Source organism: Triticum dicoccoides, chromosome 5B (genome assembly GCF_002162155.2).
Source record: "Triticum dicoccoides isolate Atlit2015 ecotype Zavitan chromosome 5B, WEW_v2.0, whole genome shotgun sequence".
NCBI classification, from domain to species: Eukaryota; Viridiplantae; Streptophyta; class Magnoliopsida; order Poales; family Poaceae; genus Triticum; species Triticum dicoccoides.
Window position 1 is genome coordinate 650,506,574 of NC_041389.1, and position 27,825 is coordinate 650,534,398.

Sequence of the window (27,825 nt, forward strand, 5' to 3'; positions counted from 1 at the left end):
GCCAAGAGACAGCCCTCAGATTAGGCCTTCTAGAAGGAACTAGGTGGGCTGGCTGTGTGCAGGCTCCGTGCTGTTAGCTCACAAGGACGGCTCCGCATCGTTGGATCGTGGGGCAATCCGCCAGAGGCGATCCTATTGGTTGTGCTCGGTTGCTCGCCCACCACTGACTCCGTGAAAAAAAACATTGTTACTGGGCCCAAAAGGAAACCAAGCTCTGGGCCGTTGAATTGCATCCTTTTTTTTGCATCGTTTCCTCTGTTTTTTGTGAACGTGCTGGCTCTGTATTTTTGCATCGCTTGCTCTGTTTTTTGCATCGTTATTTTTTTTCTATACAAATGTAAAATGACCAGATTTATAAGGGCTAAATTTATTTTTATCATGTAAAATGGCCACAAACTATCACCAAATGGGTCATTTTGCATTTGTATAATAGCCACAAGCCCTCTATCTCTTTTTATCATGCAAAATGACCAAATTTTTAAGGGCCAAATTTATTTTTATCATTCAAAATGGCCACAAGCTCTTCAAAAATTGTCTCTTTTTGTTCATATAATATAGGGTTTGACCACAGATTCCCACATGTGCAATTAGCTTCTTTTTCTTCTTCTTTTCAAACCACCATTTCCCACGCGTGTACACTCCCGATGCTGCAGTGGGTTTGAAAACGGGCTACTAACTTCACATTTGACCCCGTTATTGCCACGGCCAAATAACACGTAGCACTACAGCTATTTAAGCCACCCTCTGCCTCTGCCATCCCTCGTCCATCGGCCATTCTTGCTCTTTGACCCCTTCTCCATCTTCTACAGATCCCTCAGCCATGCAGTACACCGGACCAACCTACCGCTTCCTACCCACCGTGCCGGAGAGGCTCTACCCTACCGGCGTGTACGTTGATCGCACACTACGTGTGTGGGCAATATCAAGGCTGAGGACCGCAAGGAACTTCACTGAGTTCTTCCTCGCATCCGGCTACCACCACCTCCCGAGGGGATCTCCAACGATGTTCCGCATCGAGGAGGTCATCCAAAACCGGGTGGTGGTTGATCTCCTTTCCCACTTCACCAACACATTCGACACCTTCTACCTCCTCAGCCGGGTGTTTTGGTGTGGCTCCGAGTTCATCGCTTTCACCACCCACAACAGGTTCACGGAGTACAACAACATCTTCCCCACCGCGACGTGCATGTACACTCTTCCGTACCCCATCAACAACACCCCGGAGGAGCAGTGAAAAGGGTGCCCGGAGGAGGAGCGAGGTGGAGAAGGCGGCGGCTAGGGTTCTAAACCCTCTATATTTTTTTAGTCTATGTTATGTTAAGTTGTAATTGAACTATGTTGGAGTTGCTATGGGCTTGTTGGCCCTTTTCTTAAATTATATTATTAAGTTTTCTATCTATTCTATAATTAAGTTCTTCCTAGTTTGAGCTATGTGATCGTGCTATGGGCTTGTTGGGCCTATCTACATATTGGGACTGCATATTTGTTAATTATTTTCTTAGAGAGCTCGTCTTGTTAGTAGGGTTCCCTTGTTAGTAACCACCTAGCTAGTGCATGCAAGCAAGCATTGTTGGTAGGTATGAATGAGTACAACTAAGAAAGGGAGTGGCTCTTTTTTACACAAGACACAAATATGTAGCCACCTAGCTAGAAGAGAGAAGCCAGCGGCAGTGACCATCGCTTCATCTGTGGCGGCTGGCATGCAAGAAAGCTGCTCGGTCAGTGCATCGTGGCGGACGCATCGGCGCATGCAGGCTCGGTCGATGCATCGTGGGATCGTGGCATCGGTGCATGCAGGCTCGACGATGCATGCAGGCAGGGTTTGCTGGGTGCATGCATAGCAGGCTTCTGTCCTGGCGGTGCGTGCAAACGTTTAATGCAAGGGACGGCACAACGAAACCACGGCCCAATGGTCGAACAGCGACCCCACCCAACGCGGCACAATCCAACATGGCCCCACTAGCCAGAGTTAAAGATCAAAGCCTTTGACCCGACGGCAACGTCCGTTATGCCCAGTTATGAGGGTTTCTGGCAAGGGAGTGGGGAAAATTGAGCAAAAGTTAAGAGTGCGGGGATGAATAAGTAGAGCTAAGGAACCAGGGGCACAGATGTAAAAATCTCAAATTTAAAAGCAGCTTATCATGCTTGATTTGGAGTATCTTTCATTGTGTCATTCTGTTGTTCAAGGACAATGCCAACCAAAGTGTGGCCACAAAAAAATATGATTGATGAAAATTGCTGCTAAATGTATAGCAGCTCTACTGATTAGTTTACCTTCTGGTTAGAATCACCAATCTTGCATACGGTGATGTACTCGCAGCATCGTAGAGCAACCCTAGCAAACTAAACCTGGAAGGAATTTCTTAGCATTAGATTTCGGTCTCAAGTATATATAACCAGAGATATCCATTTGATGCACATTCCAAAGCCAAAACATGAAGGATAGGATGACTAAGGGGTGTAATATCATAAATTCAAAATAAAAATCAGAGACATACCTGTAAACCTTTATTTGCTAGGACTTGCTTGAAATCGGCCAATTTCAGATCACCCACAAGAACTGACTTTATGGGCTACTGGAGTTGATGAGGGGGTAGCAAAGTGAGCTTCTCGTACACCTTTCCAACCCCTGCAATTTCATGCTCACCCAACTACAAAAAATGTTGGTGTCAGAGCCAGTGCTTTCTTTCAACAAACTCAAAGAAAGTAATTATGGCTGAAGACTGAGACCATGTGCTTTCTGGTGGTTACTGGCCAAAATTTTGCATGGATGGCTTAGGGTTGATGACCAAATTCAACTGGTTTAACATTTGTTATTCTTATGGTTGGTGACTAGTTGGGAAAATGAATGAATGGGTTGGCCGGTTGGAAGCAACAACACTTTTCTTTGTCCATTTTTTGTTTTTTCATTTTGAACAGCAAAAGAAATTCTACCATTTTCATTTGTTTGTTAATTATGGAGATCTAAATGAGCTCTGAGTACTTTAGGAGGCATAAATTAACATGGATGCCTCCATGTTCCCCTGACTTTATACACTCCTTAAACTTGTATATATAGAGGCATAAACATGGATGCCAACAAAAAATGTACAATATAGATCAAAATGAACTACTTCCACTCTACACACAAATACCATCACCTCTTATAAACTCATGTTTGTAAAACATGGATACAAAACTACTACAAGTTGGATGATAAAACAAGGTATAAAAACAAAGGATGAAATAGGGAAATGTAGGCTGAAGCAAGAGCTTATAATAGAGCTAGATGAGTCGAATGGATATGTTTCCTCTTTTGCCGCTTCACTATTTGGGTGTAGTGTGCCTTGCACCCTGAGTATACCATGGTACTTATACAGGGGCAAAGGGGAGTCTTATCCCATGGCCAGCGAATCTGCACCTCCTTCACGATGCAAAATCATCCATTCTCTGCTCACATAAATGTGGCAAATGAATATTGGGAGATTATATATATATATATATACATTAATGATGCACATCTTTGGAAATGTTGTATTGCTGGCTTATGCGACGACAAAGAGATGCGTTGGGTAGCATGAGAGAATGGATGTACGATTAGGGAAGGCTGATGGGACGAAGAGCAACGATGAATCATGCGAGAGAGGCACTCAGGGCAGGAGGGATGGAAAAGTAGGTTTATAGATATTTAGAAACAGAAATATATTAGAAAATTATTTGTGGAGGTTTATAAACGCAAGGATGTACTTCAGAGTATTGTGTTAAAAATCAATGTCTCACGAAATGTTAAAACAATCTCAAGTAGCCACGAGCCTCTCTCCTAGAAATTGGGCAAAACATACCCTCGATTAAAGTTGGCAAATAAATTTTGTAACTAGTTCTTTTTGGTATTTTTTTATCAAAGTGACAATGGACAAATATGTATGATATCTATTACATTGCGCCCTATTTATATTGGTGCCGATCAAGAAATATATCAATGCCTTGGAATCAAGGATAGTGCCTCATGTTCTTCTTGTTTAGAATGAATGAAATTTAACATTAATCTTTCGAAATTAAACAACATAAAACTAAGCAACATGACAATGCATACATAAGAAAACATAGTTCCATGAGTAGATTTTTTTCCTCCATCGCTCAAGGAAGTTTGATTGTGCTAGACCATGGTGTTCTTCTTCTTGTTAATGACTTCCTTAATTATAGACTTGAGATCCTGAACATTGATTGGTTTGGGCACAAAAACATCAGCACCAGCACTTATGAACACCTCCATGGCATCGTCATCAGCTGACATCCCAACAATCTTCACATCAGTTTCCCCCATAGCATGGATCTTTACAACTGCCTATTAAGCAACACAACAACAAAAAATAGTTTATTTGCAAACTTAAAACAAGGACTTATGTTCAGATCAGTACATTTCTAAAAAATTGTAAAAACATTGAAAATCCAAAGGGGAAGCAAAGCACCTCAGGACCAGTCATGATGGGCATGTCCTTGTCGCAAAAAATAATGTCAAACTTCTTCCCCTCAAGGAATAGGTCAACTGCTTCTTTTCCATTCATGGCATGAGTAATCTCACATTCAAAATTGCGTAACTTCATTGAGAGGACCATCCTTTGAACTGTGTTGTCCTCAACAACTAGTGCCTTCATGGAGGAGGATCCTTGGACCTTGGATGCCATGATCAGCTAGACGAATCTGAAAATAGAATAAAGAAATTAGTTATTCCCTTACACACTCATTCCAAATACACGCAAGGAAATTATTAATATTAATTAGTGACATAATAGTTTCACTAATATAAAATTCCCAAAACATAATGAAAAAGTGACAGAAGAAATCTGGTACCTTCCGTCATATAGATTGATCAATTGTTATATGAATGCTTAATTTTGCATGTTCTTTCTATTTACGAAATCATGTAGCTCCAAAAAATAGACGCAACCAAATAACATCAACTTAGAAAATAAACCATAAAAATGGCAACACGTATATATAGAGGCATAAACATGGATGTCAACACAAGTGTACTATATAGATCAAATGAACTACTTACACCCTACACATATATAACCTCACCTCTTGTAAACTCATGTATATAATACATGGAAACAAAAACTACAAAGGGTGGATGATGAAAACAGATCAAGAAACAAAGGATGGGATAGGGATATGAAGGCTAATAAGGTCAGAAATTACAGTGGAGGAGACGGAGGACGAGGAGGTCGAGGAGGAAGAGAACGGAGATCTTTCCGCTCTTGCTGCTTGACTGCTTGGTGCTGGTGTGCCTTGTACCCTGATTATGTTGCGTTATATATAGCGGGCCGAAGGGGAGACGTAGCTCATGGTCAGCCAATCTCCATCGCATTCACGATGCAAAATCTGCACCGCTCTCCACTCAAATAAATATGGCAAACTAATATTGGGAGATTTTATTAAATAATGATCCATCTTTCCAGATATGCAATATTGCTCGCTTCTATATTGATAGAAGGGTGTGTTGGGTAGCATGAGAGAGGTGATTGAGGGTGGACGGGAAGAAGAACATTGGCGAAATAGAGTATCGGGGGAGAGTGTCGATCGGTGGTGGGTGGGTGGGATACGAAGGGTTATAAATGTTCATATATTGAAATATATTGCATAAATGCAAGCAGATGCTTTATATATCATGTTAAAAAACAATATATCACAAAATATTAGGAAATCTGAAGATCTCGCGTTTCTGCTACGAATTATGCAAAAACAATATTAAACGCATTAAATAAATATATTAAACTATTTACTTTTTTATATTTGTTTATATATGCGTCAATGCGAAATATGCATGCTACTTATTACATTGCATAGTGTCATTTTATATGTCTCCAATGTATCTATAGGACCTTGTTTGGGTACAGTGAATTACCACCGTATCCAGACAGACAGCCGCACATGCCAGCACAAGAAATCATCTTGGCATATGCTTTTACAATCCAAGAGTAAAAGGATAGAAAACGTTGTACAAAAGAGTGCTTTATTGATCTACAAAACTTTACAACGTCAACTTACAAGACTCCAAGTCTCAATAATATATTGATCTCAGAGCAATCACTACAAAAAAAGACACATATGCATTATGGCCCAAATGAAACTTGTTCTGTCATGGAAGTGACACTTCCATGTTATAATTGTGACAAAAACACATATCATCATAAATGTGGTGGGCTCATACTTCTACGGCAAAAAGTTATGACAAAAATGGGTTTTTCGTCCTAGGCGTGTTCGCACGTGCATGACATTCTTTGGGCCGTCCATGACGTAAAAGATCGTGGTAGAAGTGAGGCTGAGAATTTTTCTGGTATTTCTTGCTACAGTGTTGGCAATTGGTTGGTGGTCAGGCCTGAGGGATGTAGTATGCACGACTACCACCGACACTTCGATACCCACATATATCACTTGCTATAGCTCGACCCATTTTTGAGCCCTATGTTTTTTCTGTCCCAGTTTCTCCTCGGGCTGAAAGATGAGCTACGACAGTGGCCGCCTTCAGGCCCCAAGTTACATCACACGAGCTGCAATTTTTTCTTCTATCCAAGAGGAAGAACTTGAGCAATAATAGGTCCCATGCGCTACAGCCCCGCTCCTGTTGGATGGCCACCACATATGTTAGCCCCAATTCTGGCATGTGCAACCATGCCACCATGACACAGGGGAGGTGATTACGTTCGTTAGAGCTAGCGGCTCGAATTCAGGTGAGCCAGCGACCTGTATTTTTGTTGTGGGGACAAGTATTCGCGTGAACACCAGTGCATTCCTAGCGACGGCACATGCGAAGATGACTGACCACCATGTCGGGATTCAAGAAGTTCTGGCTGATAGTGAGGAGTTTCATTATTTATTTTATCTCATTTTTGGACTTAACAGGAGGATAATTTTTTCGGTGATGAAAAAACAGAGAAAAAGATAAGTTGCAGATTTTCATGTCTAGAAGGTCCCAAGGAGCATCGGAGAGGCGGAAGGTGGTGCCCATGGGCATCTTCCGCCCCCAACTCATGACCAGGGGACGCGATCCAAGGCCACGGGGACCCCATAGGCATAACTCCACCGCCTCCATGTTCCCATGACTTTATACACTCCTTAAACTTGTAATATCTTGGTTTTTTCTGTGTAATTCCTATCGTATATTAATGGTAACACTATATCTCCATACAGTCCATTTGACAGTAACACTATATCTCCATATAGTCCATTTACTACATCTTCATATGGTTAATATTTGGAACTACACCATAGTATATCATTAAACTTTTATTGATCCAGATTATACTCTATTGAAGTCTTCTCAAGCCTAAATCTATATCATATATAAAATCCATAATCATGTTTCTTTTATGAAACTATTTCAAAAATTTATACCCCGATGGTTAATTTATATCAGTCATGAAGTTAGTTTGTGTTAATTTTACAGCAAACAATTTCAGTAACTATTTACACGAATCTCTTCATCTCCTCCATGGAAAAAAAAGGAAAAACTTTCATCCAGCTGAGGTACTTAGTGTTTTAAGCAATCACCCTCGTGAACCTCTCTAGGTTCATTATGGTACTTACTACTAACAATTAGTTTATACGAAACATATGGCTATGTACATTCGATAGCATAAAGGATGAATTCAATCTCTGAAGCAAATTGAACTCTATCCATTCACACATGCTTATAAATTGTATTCAATATGGATATCTACACAGTGTTATGCTATGTGACATTATGAGAAAACATTTTCCCCGTTTAAACTTCTTTAAAACTTTGTCACAGTACATGTCTTAGCATAATCGGATATTTCAATCTATGTGTATAGATTTTCATCCAATAATTCTAGGTATTTTTAGAAACATGATTTTTTTTATATTTTGTGCTAATATACTTTATATTATCTCTGGTCAAGTGATATTTCATACATATGTAAGATCAGAAATGGTTATAGAGCTCCCACTAAACTTATTGTATTGACAAGTTTCCTGATAAAGTTTAAATTCTCCAATTACTTTATCAAATTCCAACTACTTGATATTTTATTTCAAATGATATACATGGCTTGAAATATCTATATCATTCATGTATTCCTAGCAAAAACTTGTGGTTGTATCTTATATACATCCTGTTTGAAATCTTTTCAAAAGAGTTCTGTTACTCATCTGTTATATATGAACAATAAACAACACTCAATATTGTAATCCATTTATATTTTTTATATTGCTACTAATAAGAAAATTTGATAAGATCATCTCTTCCACTCCTACAAAACCTTTTTGTAAAACTTTTCTTCTAGGATCATTATCCATGAATGTTTGAAAATCCATTTACATTTTGTGCCTAGCACACCATCGAAAGGTTTCACTAAGTTCAAAACTTGTTCCTTGTATATGGACTTCACTTTGGATTTCAATGGTTTAAGCCATACCTCTCTAACCGGGCACCATCACTGCTTCCTTGTAGTGCGTAGGTTTCGTCTTCTTCTAAGATAAGGTATTCAGTAGGTCTGATAATCTTTCCTAAGCTTTGCATTTTTTTACAGTCTTAACTGAAGCTCCTACATCTAATTAATGTAGTATATTCTTTGCTTAGTTTTATGGAAAAATTGATCCAAAACATTTCTGGTTTAATTTTGATTCAACTTAAGCCAGAGATTCAATAATCTCAATAAGTTCTATCATCCTCCCACTTACTCCTTTAACAAGTAAACCTTTTCTCGGAAAACATTCATTCTCCGACAAAGATTTTATAACTCTTTATAGTTTTTATCAGACTTTTGTCCTTGTTTTTGTGTAAGGAACACAAACACTACGATCAAAGATTGGTTTGAAAAATTCTATTACTCTTTATAGTTTTTATCAGACTTTTAGATGGTGGCTCTTTTAAGTGAATAATTTGTTGTTTCAATTACAAATCCCCAAAAAATTATTAAGAGCAGATCGATAATTGTAATAATTCCACAATTATTCAATTGCTAGCTACACTTATGACCTAGATATATTTCTTCTCGAAAGATGAATCTTGTTTATCTTTTGCCATAATGATATTATATCTTCATCCTGAATTTCTTTGACCTATTTTAAATATTTCAGTCCTTATGTTTTATCGAGTAAATCATATTTACTCATTACATTGACGAAAAATATTCTCCGCGCCCTGTTATATCCATCGAACTTAATACATCACAATGTATCCAGTCAGTTCATCCGATATAACCAAGCAGTGCCACACACTAGTCGTTTTATCAGTCTTCTCAAGTTGTTTAGCTTTAATGTTATAGATAACAAACTTTAAATTTCATCATGAATAAACCATCATAAACTAGAGGTTTAATCAAAACTATATCCGCATAATAAAATGAACAACTATTGCTTAATACTTACAAGAATATCCATCGCATAATCCATAGGATAATGCATTACATAACTCTAAATAAAAATAACTATTATTTTAGTTCTTAGATAAACCTTAAAGATAAACTGTTGGGGATATAACTACTGTGTATGAACTGCCCAGGAGGGGCTGGGTCATACCACTAGTGACTTATCAATAAAGATGGCGGGTTATAGCAAGCCTATTGACGACCCAAGAACCAAAGGCGACTTGAGGCCCAAGAGGATAAACCGCCACATGTATAACTTGTATTGTAAGGCAAGCTTAGTCAGTCACCGAGCCAGACACGTTGTGTATGAGCCGGCCGGGACTCTATAAACCGCCAGGCATCAACCTGTCACTACTAGGGAAAGCCTAGCAGCAGCGCGGGTTTTGGGCCTATTAGCAGCGAGGGGGCCGGCGCTACTAATAAGGCGCTACAGCTAACTTATAGCAATAGCGCGTGTGCCACCCGCGCTACTACTACGTCCTTTAGTAGTAGCGTGGGTAAAAACCCGCGCTACTACTACTACTACTACTACTACTACTACTACTACTACTACTACTACTACTACTACTACTACTACTACTACTACTACTACTACTACTACTACTACTACTACTACTACCCGTGGGTAAAAACCCGCGCTACTACTACCAGCGTGGGTTTTTTTGAATTTTTTCGAAAAAATATTTCGATTTTTTTCCCTAATTTTCAAATTTCTGAATTATTTTAACCTCAAATCTCTAATCACCCCTCATCGCTGCTCAATTTAATCTCTAATCACCCCTCATCATTCCAAATCATCTAACTTCCCGGACGGTCACCCATCCTCTCACTACTCCAACCTGAGCACGCTTAACTTCCGGGTTCTATTCTCCCTCGTTTCCAAGTCTGCACTTGTTGTTTTCCTGACAATAGTAAGATGTCAATCCTATTAACCTCAGGAATTTAGCTTGAGCGTGAAGTCACACATTTCACTATTTAAGTTTGAAACTATTGTTCTAAAAAATTAGTAACACTAATATTTCTTGAATAATTAGTTTGACCATAGTTTGACCATAGTTTGGCCATAGTTTGACCAGATTTGACCAAAATTCAAAAAAACTAAAATAATTATTTAGTAACACTAATATTCTAGAATAATTAGTTTGACCATTGTTTGACCACAGTTTGACCACAATTTGGCCATAGTTTGACCAGATTTGACAAAAATTCAAAAAAACTAAAATAATTATTTAGTAACACTAATATTCTAGAATAATTAGTTTGACCATTGTTTGACCACAGTTTGACCACACAGTTTGAATTTTTTTCGATTTTTTCCACTCTAGATCTTAAAAGCCCCGTAACTTTTTTTCTGTTAGGTTTTTTAGGATTTTGAAAATGTTTAACGGGGTTCCCCTGCCCCCCCCCCCCCGTTAAATTTGGATGTAACTTTTCAAGTAGATGATTTTTCATATAAAAAACTTTTCCATCCGAGTTAGTATGCAAAAGTTATGCCCATTTTTACAAATTCTCAAGAGATTTTGCAAATAAAGTCGAAATTCATATTTGCAAATTTTCCCAACAACTAGACCACATATCACATGGGAAACTTATTTTCTTTTATTTTTTTGACATTTTCATCATTTTCTTTTATTTATTTTTTTAAACTGAAAAGGCGATCCACAGGGGGGTAGAGTTTGAAAATGGGACCTTTAGTAGTAGCGCAGTTTTTTACCCCCTCGCTACTACTATGGCACCACTTAGTAGTAGCGAGGGCTAAAAACCAACGCTACTGCTATCAAACTTAGTAGTAGCGAGGTTTTAAAAACCCGCGCTACTACTATGGCATGTCCCGGGGGGCACGGTAGAGACCGCTTAGTAGTAGCGAGGGTTAAAACCCCGCGCTACTGCTATCAACTTAGTAGTAGCGAGGTTTAAAAACCTGCGCTACTGGTAAGTAGCAGTAGCGAGGGTTTTTAACCCTCGCTATACTAGTAACTTTCTGTGTATAGGCTTTTCCCTAGTAGTGTGTGTATATAAAAGGGGTGACCTGGCGGCGGGTTAACTCAAGAAACAAGAGATCGAGAACTAGGTCAAGCGTATTCGCTCCCTGGTAATCGAAACCCAAGAAATACAATCCCAACTGGAGTAGGCCTTTACCTCCACCACGAGGGGCTGAACCATTATAAACTCTCTGCGTCCTTTGTCCTGATTAACCCCTTTAAGCTAACCTAGTTGTTGTGGCTCCATGATTAAGTCCTTCTGCTAGGACATCTGTCGTGTCAAGTCCATGACAGTTGGCGCCCACCGTGGGGCTGGCACATGGTGGCTTCGAGTTCTTGAAGGGCAACTTCGCAGGGATCAAGGGATACGCTGTGGGCCAGATGACCAAGAGCCGTCGTGACAAGCTCTACATCGACGACGCGGGCTAGGGCCCCGAGGTCGGCTCAATTGATTACGGGTATCGGGTCCCCTTCGGCGGAATCCACGTTTTCATCCGCAAGATCAGTGAATCGGGCCCTGAGCCGGACACCTGCACCGACATCATCGAGACGGCTCAGCGGTGTCGGAACATGCCGAGGCAGACACATCGAGGCTCTGAGGGCACCAGCTGTGGCGTTTCTTCAACGGAGCGCTTGAAAATTCGGGCAGACCCATTCGGACTGGGTCAGGAAGGGCGATGTCCTCAATATAGAACCACTCGGAAGGCCACTCTTCAGACGCCTTCTTCAGTGTGCCGGGTAGGTATCCGGTCCTGGGGATGCGCCATACCTCGGCTCCGCCCACTTCAAATATTGATCCCTCTTGGTTACGAGGGACAAGGCAGAATAGTTTCCTCCATAATTCAAAATGGGCCTCACAGCCCAGGATTAGCTCAGAGAGCAACGTAACCCGTGATGTGCAGGATGGAGGCAAGAGTGAAATTGTGCAGTTAGAGGCCATGATACTCCAGAAGTCCTCGGAGGAACGGATGGATTGGAAATCCGATGCCTCTTAGTAAGTAGGGAACGAAGCACACTCGTTCCCCCCTGATGGATTGGGGAAATTCTCAACCTGAGCCCCGCCATTGAATGAAGTCAATCCTACTCCAACGGGAACTAGATCTGCGGGGGGAAGAAATCCCTGTGTTTGCAGCTTCACCAGCTGAGTGTGGGATACGGAACAGCTCTCCCAATCACCTTTTTCGGAGCCGTGGGGACGGGAGGAAGAACTGGGAGCGCTAGCCATGTTGGAGTGGTTCCTCTTAGCAAGCTCTGAGGATTTTTCCGCGTGATGTGGAACGGATCTGAGATCCAATCCCTTTAAATAGACGCTTTTCTTACATGGTCGGGGTGTTATGTGCAAAAAATGCCCCGACCTCTCGTATTCGCTCGACATGTGGAAGCTGAAGTCATGGATGCACAGAAGCCGATAGGTACGACATTAAATGCAAGGCCGAATACATCTCTTTGAAGTCATCAGAGGTGGAACCCGCCTTGCAATGCTGAAGACAATCTGCGCGCCAGACACATCATCATTGAAAGCCTGGTTCGGGGGCTACTGAGGGAGTCCTGTACTAAGGGGTCCTCTGGCGTCCGGCCTGTTGGACATGGGCCGGAATGATGGGCTGTGAAGATACAAGACCGAAGACTCTCACCCGTGTCCGGATGGGACTATCCTTGGCGTGGATGGCAAGCTTGGCATTTGAATATGAAGATTCCTTTCTCTATAACCGACTTTGTACAACCCTAGTCCCCTCCGGTGTCTATATAAACCGGAGGATTTAGTCCATGGGACAAGAATAATCATACATGCTAGACTTCTAGGGTTTTAGCCATTACGATCTCGTGGTAGATCAACTCTTGTAATACTCATATTCATCAAGATCAATCAAGCAGGAATTAGGGTATTACCTCCATAAAGAGGGCCCGAACCTGGGTAAACATCGTGTCCCCTGTCTCCTGTTACCATCGACCTTAGACGCACAGTTCGGGACCCCCTACCCGAGATCCACCAGTTTTGACACCGACATTGGTGCTTTCATTGAGAGTTCCGCTGTGACGTCGAAGACAGGATTGATGGCTCGCCTTGTTATCAAAGACAGTATCACCTCCGGAGAAGCCCTGACCTCAGACCAAACCCTCCGGCTAGGCGGCTTTACCATGACCGCCCGTATGGCCGTTAAGCCGACGATGACTTCTCGGGTCATATCAAATCACCTCCATGTTGATTCCGAATACTCCAAACGGATGGATCCGACAGGGTTGTCATCTTTAAATGAACTCCTAGATCACATCGCTGCTTTGGGGGTCGCTACAAACTATGATCGGATTGGGCTTAAACCCGATTAGAGAGAAATCAAATCTCCACCGATCACCCATCAGATAGCGGTAGTTGAGGAGCAAGACGACAACTCTTCCTCTATATTGAGGACGAACTATGTTTGGATTTCCGATCTCGAAAAGCAGGATACTTGTCCGTGGAATGACGTGACATGTCATCCGAACTTAGAATCAGATGATGGGCCTGAAAAACCAGTTGATATCCCGGAGCCCGAACTATTAAGCTCAGAGATTTCTCAAACTCCAGATCCCAAATTGGGTCAGGGTTCGGATTTAAAGCCACCCACCCACCCAGATATACGTGATCTGATGTACATACGACAGCAGTCTCAGGAAACAGTCCATCACTTTTGGGCCAGATTCCTCCTTGTCAAAGACAAGATTAAAGATTGCTGCGACAAAGACGCGATCTCAGCATTCTGCAATAATTGCATGGACGTAGGAATCCTCAACGCCATCAACCGCCATCGCGTATTACACTTCACTAACTTGGCAACCATCATACAGAAGTACTGCGCAATGGAAAGCGCCTGGAGAACTCAGGTAGCTCTCTAGGAACCACCGGTTTCCACTCAACCGTTCGTCCGGGCAAAAAGGATGCACCCTCGCGGGGCACCCGAACCAATAGTAAATAAATCTAAGCACATCAAGGGGCGCGGAACCATTCTGGAGGGATGGCTCGATAGGCCATGCAAAATACACACAACACCGGACACCATACCAACCCACATCCTTAGAGCATGTTGGATACTCCGGCAAGTGGCCAAGAGCGGCGAGGATATCCTCACCAAAAATACCCCAGAGCAACATCACCCGGAAGACAACGACCTCAGCGTATTGATGGTCTTTGAGACTTTTGCTTCAAACAATCGGCGCAAAAGGGCCCTCCGCGACCTCGCCGAAGGTTGCCAAGTCACGGCAACAAACCCTTGGAATGACATGGCCATAACCTTCAATGGCAGTGACGAACCAAAATTCCGTACAGTCCGGGCACCGGCCGCCTTGGTCCTCAATCCAATTGTGGACGGCTTTCGGCTCACCAAAGTTCTCATGGACGGCGGTAGCGGACTAAACCTCATCTACGAGGATACACTCAACAAAATGGAAATAGACAGGAGCCGCATTGAGCAAAGCAGCACAACCTTCCGAGGAATCATTCCTAGTCGGGAGGCACGATGTGTGGGAAAAATCACACTTGACGTGGTGTTCGGCACGCCGGAGAACTATCGATCCGAAGAGATAACCTTCCAAGTGGCCCCTTTCAACAGCGGATATCACGCCTTATTGGGGTGAGATGCATTTACACGCTTCCAAGCTATACCTCATTATGGGTACATGAAGCTCAAGATGCCTGGCACAATGGTATGATCACTCTTGCCAGCAATATGGACATAGCACTCCGCGTTGAAAACAAAACCGCATTCCTGGCCCTCGAGGCATTGTCTGAAGCCCTTGCGGCCGAAGAGTTAACCGTGCTGCGCTCCACTTTGGATAGGGATGATGTAATCCTAGACAAGCGACCCAAATCCACCTCCTTTAAACCAGCAGATGAAATAGTCAAATTTCAACTCCACCCGACGGACCCCAAGAAGATAGCATCCATCGGGGCACAACTCGGCCCAACAGTCGACGCTGCGCTACGAGAGTTCCTGCGCAAGAACTGGGACATATTCGCATGGCACCCTTCTGATATGCCAGGAATCCCACGCAGGATGGCCTAACACAACCTTAACATACTGAAGGGATATAAACCGGTCAAGCAAACAATGCGGCACTTTTCCGAACCCAAACGACAAGCCATGGAGGAGGAACTATCCAAGTTAATCGAGACTGGATTCATCAGAGAAATAAAACATCTGGACTGGCTAGCAAACCTGGTGATGGTGCCAAATAAGGATAAATCCTGGCGCCTATGCGTCGATTTTAAAGACCTCAACAAGGCATGCCCTAAGGATCCCTTCCCCCTCCCTCGCATCGATCAGATTATTGATGCTACCGCAGGACACGACTCATTGTGTTTCCTCGAGCATACTCCGGATACCATCAAATCAAAATGAAGGAGTCTGGTCAAGCCGCAACGGCATTCATTACCCCATACGGGCCTTTCTGCTTCAACACTATGCCCTTCGGGCTCAAAAACACTGGCGCCACCTACCAACGCATGATTCAAACATTTCTGGAGAAACAAATTAGCAAGACAGTTGAATCATATGTGGATGACGTAGTCATCAAGACTAGACATGTCGAGTCACTAATAGATGACTTACGTCTCACATTCGACAACCTCCGTGCATATGACATCAAGCTCAATCCGAAAAAGTGTGTTTTCGGCATTCCTGCCGGAAAACTGTTGGGCTTCATCGTTTCCAATAGAGGAATTGAGGCCAATCCAGCCAAAATCCGGGCTTTGTCACAATTGGCTATACCAACTGACCTTAAACAGGTCCAAAAACTAGCGAGATGCGTGGCAGCTTTAAGCCGCTTTATCTCCAGATAAGGAGAAAAGGCATTTCCACTGTATCGCCTTCTCCGATGCACTAACCACTTCGAGTGGACGGATGCGGCAAGGCTGAACTAGAAGAAACAAAGGCTCTTTTAGCGAGTAACCCAATCCTGGCCGCGCCGAGTGTTGGCGAAGCAATGTTATTATACATCTCCGTAACACACCAAGTGGTGAGCATGGTTCTCGTTGTCGAGCGAGAGGAGGACGGACACAAATTCCCGCTTCAGAAGCCGGTATACTACGTATCCACTGTCCTCACACCATGCAAATCTCGTTACCCTCATTACCAAAAGATAGTATATGCGGTCTTCATGACATCCCGGAAGCTGCGACACTACTTCCAAGAGTGATCGGTCACGGTGGCTTCCAAAGTACCACTGAATGACATAATTAACAATCGCGATGCCACAGGTCGGATTGCTAAGTGGGCCACCGAGCTCCTTCCATTCGACATAACATACAAACCGCGCCGGGCCATTAAATCCCAAGTATTGTCCGACTTTGTCGCCGAATGGACAGAGGCTGAACTCCCTAAAGAGTATGGCACATATTGCAACTGGGTCATGCACTTCGATGGCTCCAAAATGCTGGCGGGCTTAGGAGCGGGCGTTGTCTTGACATCCCCCACTAGAGATACAGTTTAGTACATACTCCAAATATTATACATTGACTCCAACAATGCAGCCGAATACGAGGCCTTACTGCACGGTCTTGGGATGGCCGTCTCCATGGGCATACAATGCCTGTAGGTGCGCGGGGATTCAAACCTTGCAATATCCCAAATAAATGGACACTTCGACACCAAAGATTCGAAGATGGCAGCCTATCGTAACGTCGTTCTCAAAATGTCAGCTCGGTTCAAGGGGCTCGAGTTTCATCATGTGGTTCAAGAAAGTAATCAAGCGGCGGATGTCCTCACTCGCATCGGCGCTAAGTGCGACCCTGTCCCACCTAACATATTCCTAGAAAGGCTCTTCAGGCCATCCGTGGTGTGGCAAGGGGAGAGCGGCAACACCACTCCAGACCCAATTATACCCCTAGATTCCGAACATAATACTGATATCATCGAGGGCTCAGCCGCCGAAATAACACCATCGGCCCATCTTATCATGGCAGTCATTGCCCCATGGACCGAACCCTTCTTGGCCTACCTTAATAGGAGAGAGCTCCCTGAAGATCAGAATGAGGCTCGCTGTATTTTTTGGCGGTCGAAATCCTACAAGGTTCATGACGGAGAGCTCTACAAGAAAAGTGCTACCGGAGTACTCCAAAGATGTATCTCCGAAGAAGATGGACGGCTGCTCTTGGCGGAAATTCATGCCAGTCTCGGTGGTCACCATGCCGTGGCTCAGACCCTTGTAAGTAAGGCCTTCCGTACAGGTTTCTATTGGCCGACGGCCCGAGCAGATGCACAGGACCTTGTCCAACATTGTGTCGGATGCCAGCTTTTTGCCAACCAAAGCCATATGCCACCCACCGCTCTACAAACAATCCCCATCACTTGGCCTTTTGCTTTCTAGGGGCTTGATATGGTCGGACCCCATAAAGGAGGAAGCCACAAGAAATAATATTTGTTGGTCATGGTGGATAAATTCACTAAGTGGATAGAGGCCAAACCAGTTAAAACGGCCGAAGCCGGACCGGTAATAGACTTCATATCCGGTGTTGTGCACCGTTATGGTGTTCCACACAGCATCATCACCGATAACGGCTCCAATTTCACAGTCGATGAGGTGAAAACCTGGTGTGCTAATCTAGGCATTAAGCTCGATTACGCCTCCGTCTATCACCCACAAACAAACGGTCAAGTCGAATGAGCCAATGATCTTATTATGAGCGGCATCAAGCCTAGACTAGTGCAGTCTTTGAAAGAATCAGAAAAGCACTGGGTTGAGGAGCTCGACTCCGTACTCTGGGGGCTGCGGACCACGCCCAATCGCACTATCGGATATACACCCTTCTTCATGGGGTACAGCGCAGAGGTTGTGTTACCCTGCGACATTATTCATGACTCACCTCGAGTGCGCATGTATGAAGAGATAGAGGCCGAGATTGATCGACAGGACAGCATAGATGCCCTGGAGGAGGAGCGCAACATCGCAAAAGCCCGTTCCGCATTTTATCAACAGCAGGCTCGCAGATATCAAAGCAGAGAAGTGCGGGCCAAGACATATAATGTTGGCGAACTCGTTCTGCGCTTGCCAGAGAAGAAAAAGGACAAACTCAAGCCCAAGTGGGAGGGTCCCTTCATCATTGACAAAGTTCTCACCGGAGGAGCGTACCGCCTGCATGATGCATCAAACAATCGCCTAGAGCCGAACCCATGGAACGCGGCCAGACTCCTAAGATTCTACGCCTAGAGCCGAACTCTTTGTTCGTCTTCTTCTCCCTTTTGTTTCCATTACTTTTTATCTCTTTTTGCTTGTTTTAGCTTTAAAGCTCTCGTGTGGCTAAACCGCGCACCTACGACGTACACATACTTAAATATGTACGCCCATAATACCTGGGAGCTACTTGTACAAAAGCTTATTATTAATTTCTGGGCATCAAGCTCACCACATATGTGTCTTTTCCTCATATGTACCTTTTCTTTGCCATTATATGCATCGTTATGACTGAAGTTTTGGCCAAGCTGGGTTGCCTGGCTCCTATGCTTATGCCCTACGTTCCCCTTTGTTCGGCTAGGGCATAAAGGGAGCACCTCTGTGATTGTTACTGCCGGGTCATCCGGATGTGTACCTCGGACTGGGTGAAGCCGAAAGCTAGCGTTCTTAAGGGAATATTCGGTCGGCGGACTAAAGACATTTTCACCCATTACACTGTGAACCCCCAGATGCCACGTATACTGCGATTTTTCAATCATAGTTCGGACATGCATATTCACGCATGTTCACCCAGGGAAAGGAACCCTTAACGGAACTATTCTCCCTGGAAGATGTTTCTTACAATTACAATGTAATATAACATAGCTAGCCGGATTCAACTTGTTTGTTCAAGCAACTATGACCCCTACACCTGGTTTCCACGCATACCCCGATCTATCTTGCCGCTCAGGTATTCGGAAGCACTCCATACCTTCGGGTACAGAGGTCAAAGCCAAAAGGTCTGCCATGACGACCGTTTTACAATCCGGCTAGGGTCAAATATGTCAATGAAAGTACATAGTCACTGGGACTCAAAAACTCCCTCCTCTATGCCATCTAACAGGTTGTCTAACTTACAATCATGTTGGGAATATTTTCCGGCTATTTTTACCCGGTCATATACCAAACTAATGGGAATATCTTTTCCCTCCAACCGTAGAGGTCCAACCCGGGCCATATGATTTGGATCAACTTGGTGTAACGTGTCTTCACCATGGCCCAGGCCTCTCGCGCACCTTCTGGGCAAGTTGATATCTTCCATAATCGGAAACGCCTCCGCGCTCCTCTGAATAGCTGTACAAGTTCCTCCATACTTTATGGAGGGGAGGCGGCTGGCCACAAGGCCTTGGCAACACTTCGCATTGCCTGTCGATCTCGCTTGTGTATTTGCGACAGCTCTTGTAGCCGATCGCCTGAAGATACGGACATTTCCTCTTCGGGACGGCCAGTCAGCATACCTGTAGACATAAATCTGTTAGTTCTTTTCTTCGCCGAATTGCACAGAGGTAAATTCAAAAGAATACTGAATATGCCTCCTTGTAGCCTCTTATTTTCCTTCACAAAGTCAGCTAGCTGGGCTCGAACATCTTTCAGTTCTTCGCCCAGCAGGGTGTTGGAATCCTGCAGCTTATTTTTATCCTCCCTGACCCGTTTTAGCACTTTTGCCCGCGCCGACCCAAACGAACTATGATCTTAGGTGCTGCAATGATCACACATGTTGTGTTGGAAATCAAATGCATGCTCCAAATGAGATCATGTAAACCTTGGCAAACCTGGACAATACAAATTCAAGAAAACGCAAAAACAAGTAAAACCTTGACAAACTATCTATGTTTGTGTACGAGATCATGTGTGCAAAATTTGAAGTGATTTAGAGGAGGTCAAATAAATTTGAATTTGAGAAAATGTGCTCCAAATGAGCTCCCAGGCTAGGGTAAACAACCCATTTGTAATCAAGTTTTTTTGAACCTACTCTAAATGAGCCAAATGTTTTTTATTAACACATATTCACTTTCCATAGTGTAGATTCAAAGTTTCACTATTTTTTGAATTAATCTTCATATTTTTACATTTTTTTAAAACATATGCTTTAATATAAAAACTATTAAAACATGTTTTGAAATATGAAAATGGAAAACTAACTTCAGATCTTTTTATTCACTTTAAAATAAAGCTTTAGTTATTTTTTTATTTAAAAAAAACAGAAGATAACACCACCTCCTCTCCTTGAACTCTATGAAACCATGTACATGATAGCTCATATGTGTGAAGGTTTTCTCATGAAAATGACCGTAGAGCAAGTTTATGATTTTTGGTTGGTAACATGTCACATAAGACAACATTGTGCGCAGGTTTTATATTTTTTTTTGAATTAATGGTGCTCATTTGACCTCGATCGTGCCAGCTAGGGTTTTTTCATGAAAATGACCATAGACCAAGTTTAGTATTTTTTTCCTCGTTAGTTTGTCTTATAAAACAACGAACGGTGAAGGTTTCATCTTTTTTTGATTTTTTAAAATTAATTATGCTCAGTCAAAGCCTTTGAAACCCCGTTGACCAGCTCAAAACCCCTCTAAACCCCGCGGGGTTTCGCCTAACCCTAGCTCCCAACGTCAGCCGTCCGATCATACCCTCGTGCCAAGAGACAGCCCTCAGATTAGGCCTTCTAGAAGGAACTAGGTGGGCTGGCTGTGTGCAGGCTCCGTGCTGTTAGCTCACAAGGACGGCTCCGCATCGTTGGATCGTGGGGCAATCCGCCAGAGGCGATCCTATTGGTTGTGCTCGGTTGCTCGCCCACCACTGACTCCGTGAAAAAAAACATTGTTACTGGGCCCAAAAGGAAACCAAGCTCTGGGTCGTCGAATTGCATCCTTTTTTTTGCATCGTTTCCTCTGTTTTTTGTGAACGTGCTGGCTCTGTATTTTTGCATCGTTTGCTCTGTTTTTTGCATCATTATTTTTTTCTATACAAATGTTAAATGACCAGATTTATAAGGGCTAAATTTATTTTTATCATGTAAAATGGCCACAAACTATCACCAAATGAGTCATTTTGCATTTGTATAATAGCCACAAGCCCTCTATCTCTTTTTATCACGCAAAATGACCAAATTTTTAAGGGCCAAATTTATTTTTATCATTCAAAATGGCCACAAGCTCTTCACAAATTGTCTCTTTTTGTTCATAAATATAGGGTTTGACCACAGATTCCCACATGTGCAATTAGCTTCTTTTTCTTCTTCTTTTCAAACCACCATTTCCCACGCGTGTACACTCCCGATGCTGCAGTGGGTTTGAAAACGGGCTACTAACTTCACATTTGACCCCGTTATTGCCACGGCCAAATAACACGTAGCACTACAGCTATTTAAGCCACCCTCTGCCTCTGCCATCCCTTGTCCATCGGCCATTCTTGCTCTTTGACCCCTTCTCCATCTTCTACAGATCCCTCAGCCATGCAGTACACCGGACCAACCTACCGCTTCCTACCCACCGTGCTGGAGAGGCTCTACCCTACCGGCGTGTACGTTGATCGCACACTACGTGTGTGGGCGATATCAAGGCTGAGGACCGCAAGGAACTTCACTGAGTTCTTCCTCGCATCCGGCTACCACCACCTCCCGAGGGGATCTCCAACGATGTTCCGCGTCGAGGAGGTCATCCAAAACCGGGTGGTGGTTGCTCTCCTTTCCCACTTCACCAACACATTCGACACCTTCTACCTCCTCAGCCGGGTGTTTTGGTGTGGCTCCGAGTTCATCGCTTTCACCACCTACAACAGGTTCACGGAGTACAACAACATCTTCCCCACCGCGATGTGCATGTACACTCTTCCGTACCCCATCGACAACACCCCGGAGGAGCGGTGAAAAGGGTGCCCGGAGGAGGAGCGAGGTGGAGAAGGCGGCGGCTAGGGTTCTAAACCCTCTATATTTTTTTAGTCTATGTTATGTTAAGTTGTAATTGAACTATGTTGGAGTTGCTATGGGCTTGTTGGCCCTTTTCTTAAATTATATTATTAAGTTTTCTATCTATTCTATAATTAAGTTCTTCCTAGTTTGAGCTATGTGATCGTGCTATGGGCTTGTTGGGCCTATCTACATATTGGGACTGCATATTTGTTAATTATTTTCTTAGAGAGCTCGTCTTGTTAGTAGGGTTCCCTTGTTAGTAACCACCTAGCTAGTGCATGCAAGCAAGCATTGTTGGTAGGTATGAATGAGTACAACTAAGAAAGGGAGTGGCTCTTTTTTACACAAGACACAAATATGTAGCCACCTAGCTAGAAGAGAGAAGCCAGCGGCAGTGACCATCGCTTCATCTGTGGCGGCTGGCATGCAAGAAAGCTGCTCGGTCAGTGCGTCGTGGCGGACACATCGGCGCATGCAGGCTCGGTCGATGCATCGTGGGATCGTGGCATCGGTGCATGCAGGCAGGGTTTGCTGGGTGCATGCATAGCAGGCTTCTGTCCTGGCGGCGCGTGCAAACGTTTAATGCAAGGGACGGCACAACGAAACCACGGCCCAATGGTCGAACAGCGACCCCACCCAACGCGGCACAATCCAACATGGCCCCACTAGCCAGAGTTAAAGATCAAAGCCTTTGACCCGACGGCAACGTCCGTTGTGCCCAGTTATGAGGGTTTCTGGCAAGGGAGTGGGGAAAATTGAGCAAAAGTTAAGAGTGCGGGGATGAATAAGTAGAGCTAAGGAACCAGGGGCACAGATGTAAAAATCCCAAATTTAAAAGCAGCTTATCATGCTTGATTTGGAGTATCTTTCATTGTGTCATTCTGTTGTTCAAGGATAATGCCAACCAAAGTGTGGCCACAAAAAAATATGATTGATGAAAATTGCTGCTAAATGTATAGCAGCTCTACTAATTAGTTTACCTTCTGGTTAGAATCACCAATCTTGCATACGGTGATGTACTCGCAGCATCGTAGAGCACCCCCAGCAAACTAAACCTGGAAGGAATTTCTTAGCATTAGATTTCGGTCTCAAGTATATATAACCAGAGATATCCATTTGATGCACATTCCAAAGCCAAAACATGAAGGATAGGATGACTAAGGGGTGTAATATCATAAATTCAAAATAAAAATCAGAGACATACCTGTAAACCTTTATTTGCTAGGACTTGCTTGAAATCGGCCAATTTCAGATCACCCACAAGAACTGACTTTATGGGCTACTAGAGTTGATGAGGGGGTAGCAAAGTGAGCTTCTCGTACACCTTTCCAACCCCTGCAATTTCATGCTCACCCAACTACAAAAAATGTTGGTGTCAGAGCCAGTGCTTTCTTTCAACAAACTAAAAGAAAGTAATTATGGCTGAAGACTGAGACCATGTGCTTTCTGGTGGTTACTGGCCAAAATTTTGCATGGATGGCTTAGGGTTGATGACCAAATTCAACTGGTTTAACATTTGTTATTCTTATGGTTGGTGACTAGTTGGGAAAATGAATGAATGGGTTGGCCGGTTGGAAGCAACAACACTTTTCTTTGTCCATTTTTTGTTTTTTCATTTTGAACAGCAAAAGAAATTCTACCATTTTCATTTGTTTGTTAATTATGGAGATCTAAATGAGCTCTGAGTACTTTAGGAGGCATAAATTAACATGGATGCCTCCATGTTCCCCTGACTTTATACACTCCTTAAACTTGTATATATAGAGGCATAAACATGGATGCCAACAAAAAATGTACAATATAGATCAAAATGAACTACTTCCACTCTACACACAAATACCATCACCTCTTATAAACTCATGTTTGTAAAACATGGATACAAAACTACTACAAGTTGGATGATAAAACAAGGTATAAAAACAAAGGATGAAATAGGGAAATGTAGGCTGAAGCAACAGCTTATAATAGAGCTAGATGAGTCGAATGGATATGTTTCCTCTTTTGCCGCTTCACTATTTGGGTGTAGTGTGCCTTGCACCCTGAGTATACCATGGTACTTATACAGGGGCAAAGGGGAGTCCTATCCCATGGCCAGCGAATCTGCACCTCCTTCACGATGCAAAATCATCCATTCTCTGCTCACATAAATGTGGCAAATGAATATTGGGAGATTATATATATATATATATATATATATATATATACATTAATGATGCACATCTTTGGAAATGTTGTATTGCTGGCTTATGCGACGACAAAGAGATGCATTGGGTAGCATGAGAGAATGGATGTACGATTAGGGAAGGCTGATGGGACGAAGAGCAACGATGAATCATGCGAGAGAGGCACTCAGGGCAGGAGGGATGGAAAAGTAGGTTTATAGATATTTAGAAACAGAAATATATTAGAAAATTATTTGTGGAGGTTTATAAACGCAAGGATGTACTTCAGAGTATTGTGTTAAAAATCAATGTCTCACGAAATGTTAAAACAATCTCAAGTAGCCACGAGCCTCTCTCCTAGAAATTGGGCAAAACATACCCTCGATTAAAGTTGGCAAATAAATTTTGTAACTAGTTCTTTTTGGTATTTTTTTATCAAAGTGACAATGGACAAATATGTATGATATCTATTACATTGCGCCCTATTTATATTGGTGCCGATCAAGAAATATATCAATGCCTTGGAATCAAGGATAGTGCCTCATGTTCTTCTTGTTTAGAACGAATGAAATTTAACATTAATCTTTCGAAATTAAACAACATAAAACTAAGCAACATGACAATGCATACATAAGAAAACATAGTTCCATGAGTAGATTTTTTTCCTCCATCGCTCAAGGAAGTTTGATTGTGCTAGACCATGGTGTTCTTCTTCTTGTTAATGACTTCCTTAATTATAGACTCGAGATCCTGAACATTGATTGGTTTGGGCACAAAAACATCAGCACCAGCACTTATGAACACCTCCATGGCATCGTCATCAGCTGACATCCCAACAATCTTCACATCAGTTTCCCCCATAGCACGGATCTTTACAACTGCCTATTAAGCAACACAACAACAAAAAATAGTTTATTTGCAAACTTAAAACAAGGACTTATGTTCAGATCAGTACATTTCTAAAAAATTGTAAAAACATTGAATATCCAAAGGGGAAGCAAAGCACCTCAGGACCAGTCATGATGGGCATGTCCTTGTCACAAAAAATAATGTCAAACTTCTTCCCCTCAAGGAATAGGTCAACTGCTTCTTTTCCATTCATGGCATGAGTAATCTCACATTCAAAATTGCGTAACTTCATTGAGAGGACCATCCTTTGAACTGTGTTGTCCTCAACAACTAGTGCCTTCATGGAGGAGGATCCTTGGACCTTGGATGCCATGATCAGCTAAACGAATCTGAAAATAGAATAAAGAAATTAGTTATTCCCTTACACACTCATTCCAAATACACGCAAGGAAATTATTAATATTAATTAGTGACATAATAGTTTCACTAATATAAAATTCCCAAAACATAATGAAAAAGTGACAGAAGAAATCTGGTACCTTCCGTCATATAGATTGATCAATTGTTATATGAATGCTTAATTTTGCATGTTCTTTCTATTTACGAAATCATGTAGCTCCAAAAAATAGACGCAACCAAATAACATCAACTTAGAAAATAAACCATAAAAATGGCAACACGTATATATAGAGGCATAAACATGGATGTCAACACAAGTGTACTATATAGATCAAATGAACTACTTACACCCTACACATATATAACCTCACCTCTTGTAAACTCATGTATATAATACATGGAAACAAAAACTACAAAGGGTGGATGATGAAAACAGATCAAGAAACAAAGGATGGGATAGGGATATGAAGGCTAATAAGGTCAGAAATTACAGTGGAGGAGACGGAGGACGAGGAGGTCGAGGAGGAAGAGAACGGAGATCTTTCCGCTCTTGCTGCTTGACTGCTTGGTGCTGGTGTGCCTTGTACCCTGATTATGTTGCGTTATATATAGCGGGCCGAAGGGGAGACGTAGCTCATGGTCAGCCAATCTCCATCGCATTCACGATGCAAAATCTGCACCGCTCTCCACTCAAATAAATATGGCAAACTAATATTGGGAGATTTTATTAAATAATGATCCATCTTTCCAGATATGCAATATTGCTCGCTTCTATATTGATAGAAGGGTATGTTGGGTAGCATGAGAGAGGTGATTGAGGGTGGACGGGAAGAAGAACATTGGCGAAATAGAGTATCGGGGGAGAGTGTCGATTGGTGGTGGGTGGGTGGGATACGAAGGGTTATAAATGTTCATATATTGAAATATATTGCATAAATGCAAGCAGATGCTTTATATATCATGTTAAAAAACAATATATCACAAAATATTAGGAAATCTGAAGATCTCGCGTTTCTGCTATGAATTATGCAAAAACAATATTAAACACATTAAATAAATATATTAAACTATTTACTTTTTTATATTTGTTTATATATGCGTCAATGCGAAATATGCATGCTACTTATTACATTGCATAGTGTCATTTTATATGTCTTCAATGTATCTATAGGACCTTGTTTGGGTACAGTGAATTACCACCGTATCCAGACAGACAGCCGCACATGCCAGCACAAGAAATCATCTTGGCATATGCTTTTACAATCCAAGAGTAAAAGGATAGAAAATGTTGTACAAAAGAGTGCTTTATTGATCTACAAAACTTTACAACATTGACTTACAAGACTCCAAGTCTCAATAATATATTGAGCTCAGAGCAATCACTACAAAAAAAGACACATATGCATTATGGCCCAAATGAAACTTGTTCTGTCATGGAAGTGACACTTCCATGTTATAATTGTGACAAAAACACATATCATCATAAATGTGGTGGGCTCATACTTCTAAGGCAAAAAGTTATGACAAAAATGGGTTTTTCGTCCTGGGCGTGTTCGCACGTGCATGACATTCTTTGGGCCGTCCATGACGTAAAAGATCATGGTAGAAGTGAGGCTGAGAATTTTTCTGGTATTTCTTGCTACAGTGTTGGCAATTGGTTGGTGGTCAGGCCTGAGGGATGTAGTATGCACGACTACCACCGACACATCGAGACCCACATATATCACTTGCTATAGCTCGACCCATTTTTGAGCCCTATGTTTTTTCTGTCCCAGTTTCTCCTCGGGCTGAAAGATGAGCTACGACAGTGGCCGCCTTCAGGCTCCAAGTTACATCACACGAGCTGCAATTTTTTCTTCTATCCAAGAGGAAGAACTTGAGCAATAATAGGTCCCGTGCGCTACAGCCCCGCTCTTATTGGATGGCCACCACATATGTTAGCCCCAATTCTGGCATGTGCAACCATGCCACCATGACACAGGGGAGGTGATTACGTTCGTTAGAGCTAGCGGCTCGAATTCAGGTGAGCCAGCGACCTGTATTTTTGTTGTGGGGACAAGTATTCGCGTGAACACCAGTGCATTCCTAGCGACGGCACATGCGAAGATGACTGACCACCATGTCGGGATTCGAGAAGTTCTGGCTGATAGTGAGGAGTTTCATTATTTATTTTATCTCATTTT

At 42.6% G+C, this 27,825-nt stretch overlaps 2 protein-coding genes across 2 annotated transcripts; both read right to left on the reverse strand.

Annotated features, from left to right (window-relative positions):
- Positions 1–4,008: 4,008 nt before the first annotated feature.
- Positions 4,009–5,258, reverse strand: LOC119306506 (two-component response regulator ORR42-like). Its single transcript, XM_037582703.1, has 3 exons — positions 5,182–5,258; positions 4,449–4,680; positions 4,009–4,324 (listed from the first exon to the last, which is right to left on the reverse strand). Exons 2-3 carry the CDS (start codon positions 4,662–4,664, stop codon positions 4,136–4,138), a joined length of 405 nt encoding a protein of 134 aa, XP_037438600.1. The 5' UTR covers positions 4,665–4,680; positions 5,182–5,258; the 3' UTR covers positions 4,009–4,135.
- Positions 5,259–24,960: 19,702 nt separating this feature from the next.
- On the reverse strand, positions 24,961–26,211 carry LOC119306507 (two-component response regulator ORR42-like). The gene is made up of 3 exons (XM_037582704.1): positions 26,134–26,211; positions 25,401–25,632; positions 24,961–25,276 (listed from the first exon to the last, which is right to left on the reverse strand). Exons 2-3 carry the CDS (start codon positions 25,614–25,616, stop codon positions 25,088–25,090), a joined length of 405 nt encoding a protein of 134 aa, XP_037438601.1. The 5' UTR covers positions 25,617–25,632; positions 26,134–26,211; the 3' UTR covers positions 24,961–25,087.
- Positions 26,212–27,825: the final 1,614 nt, after the last annotated feature.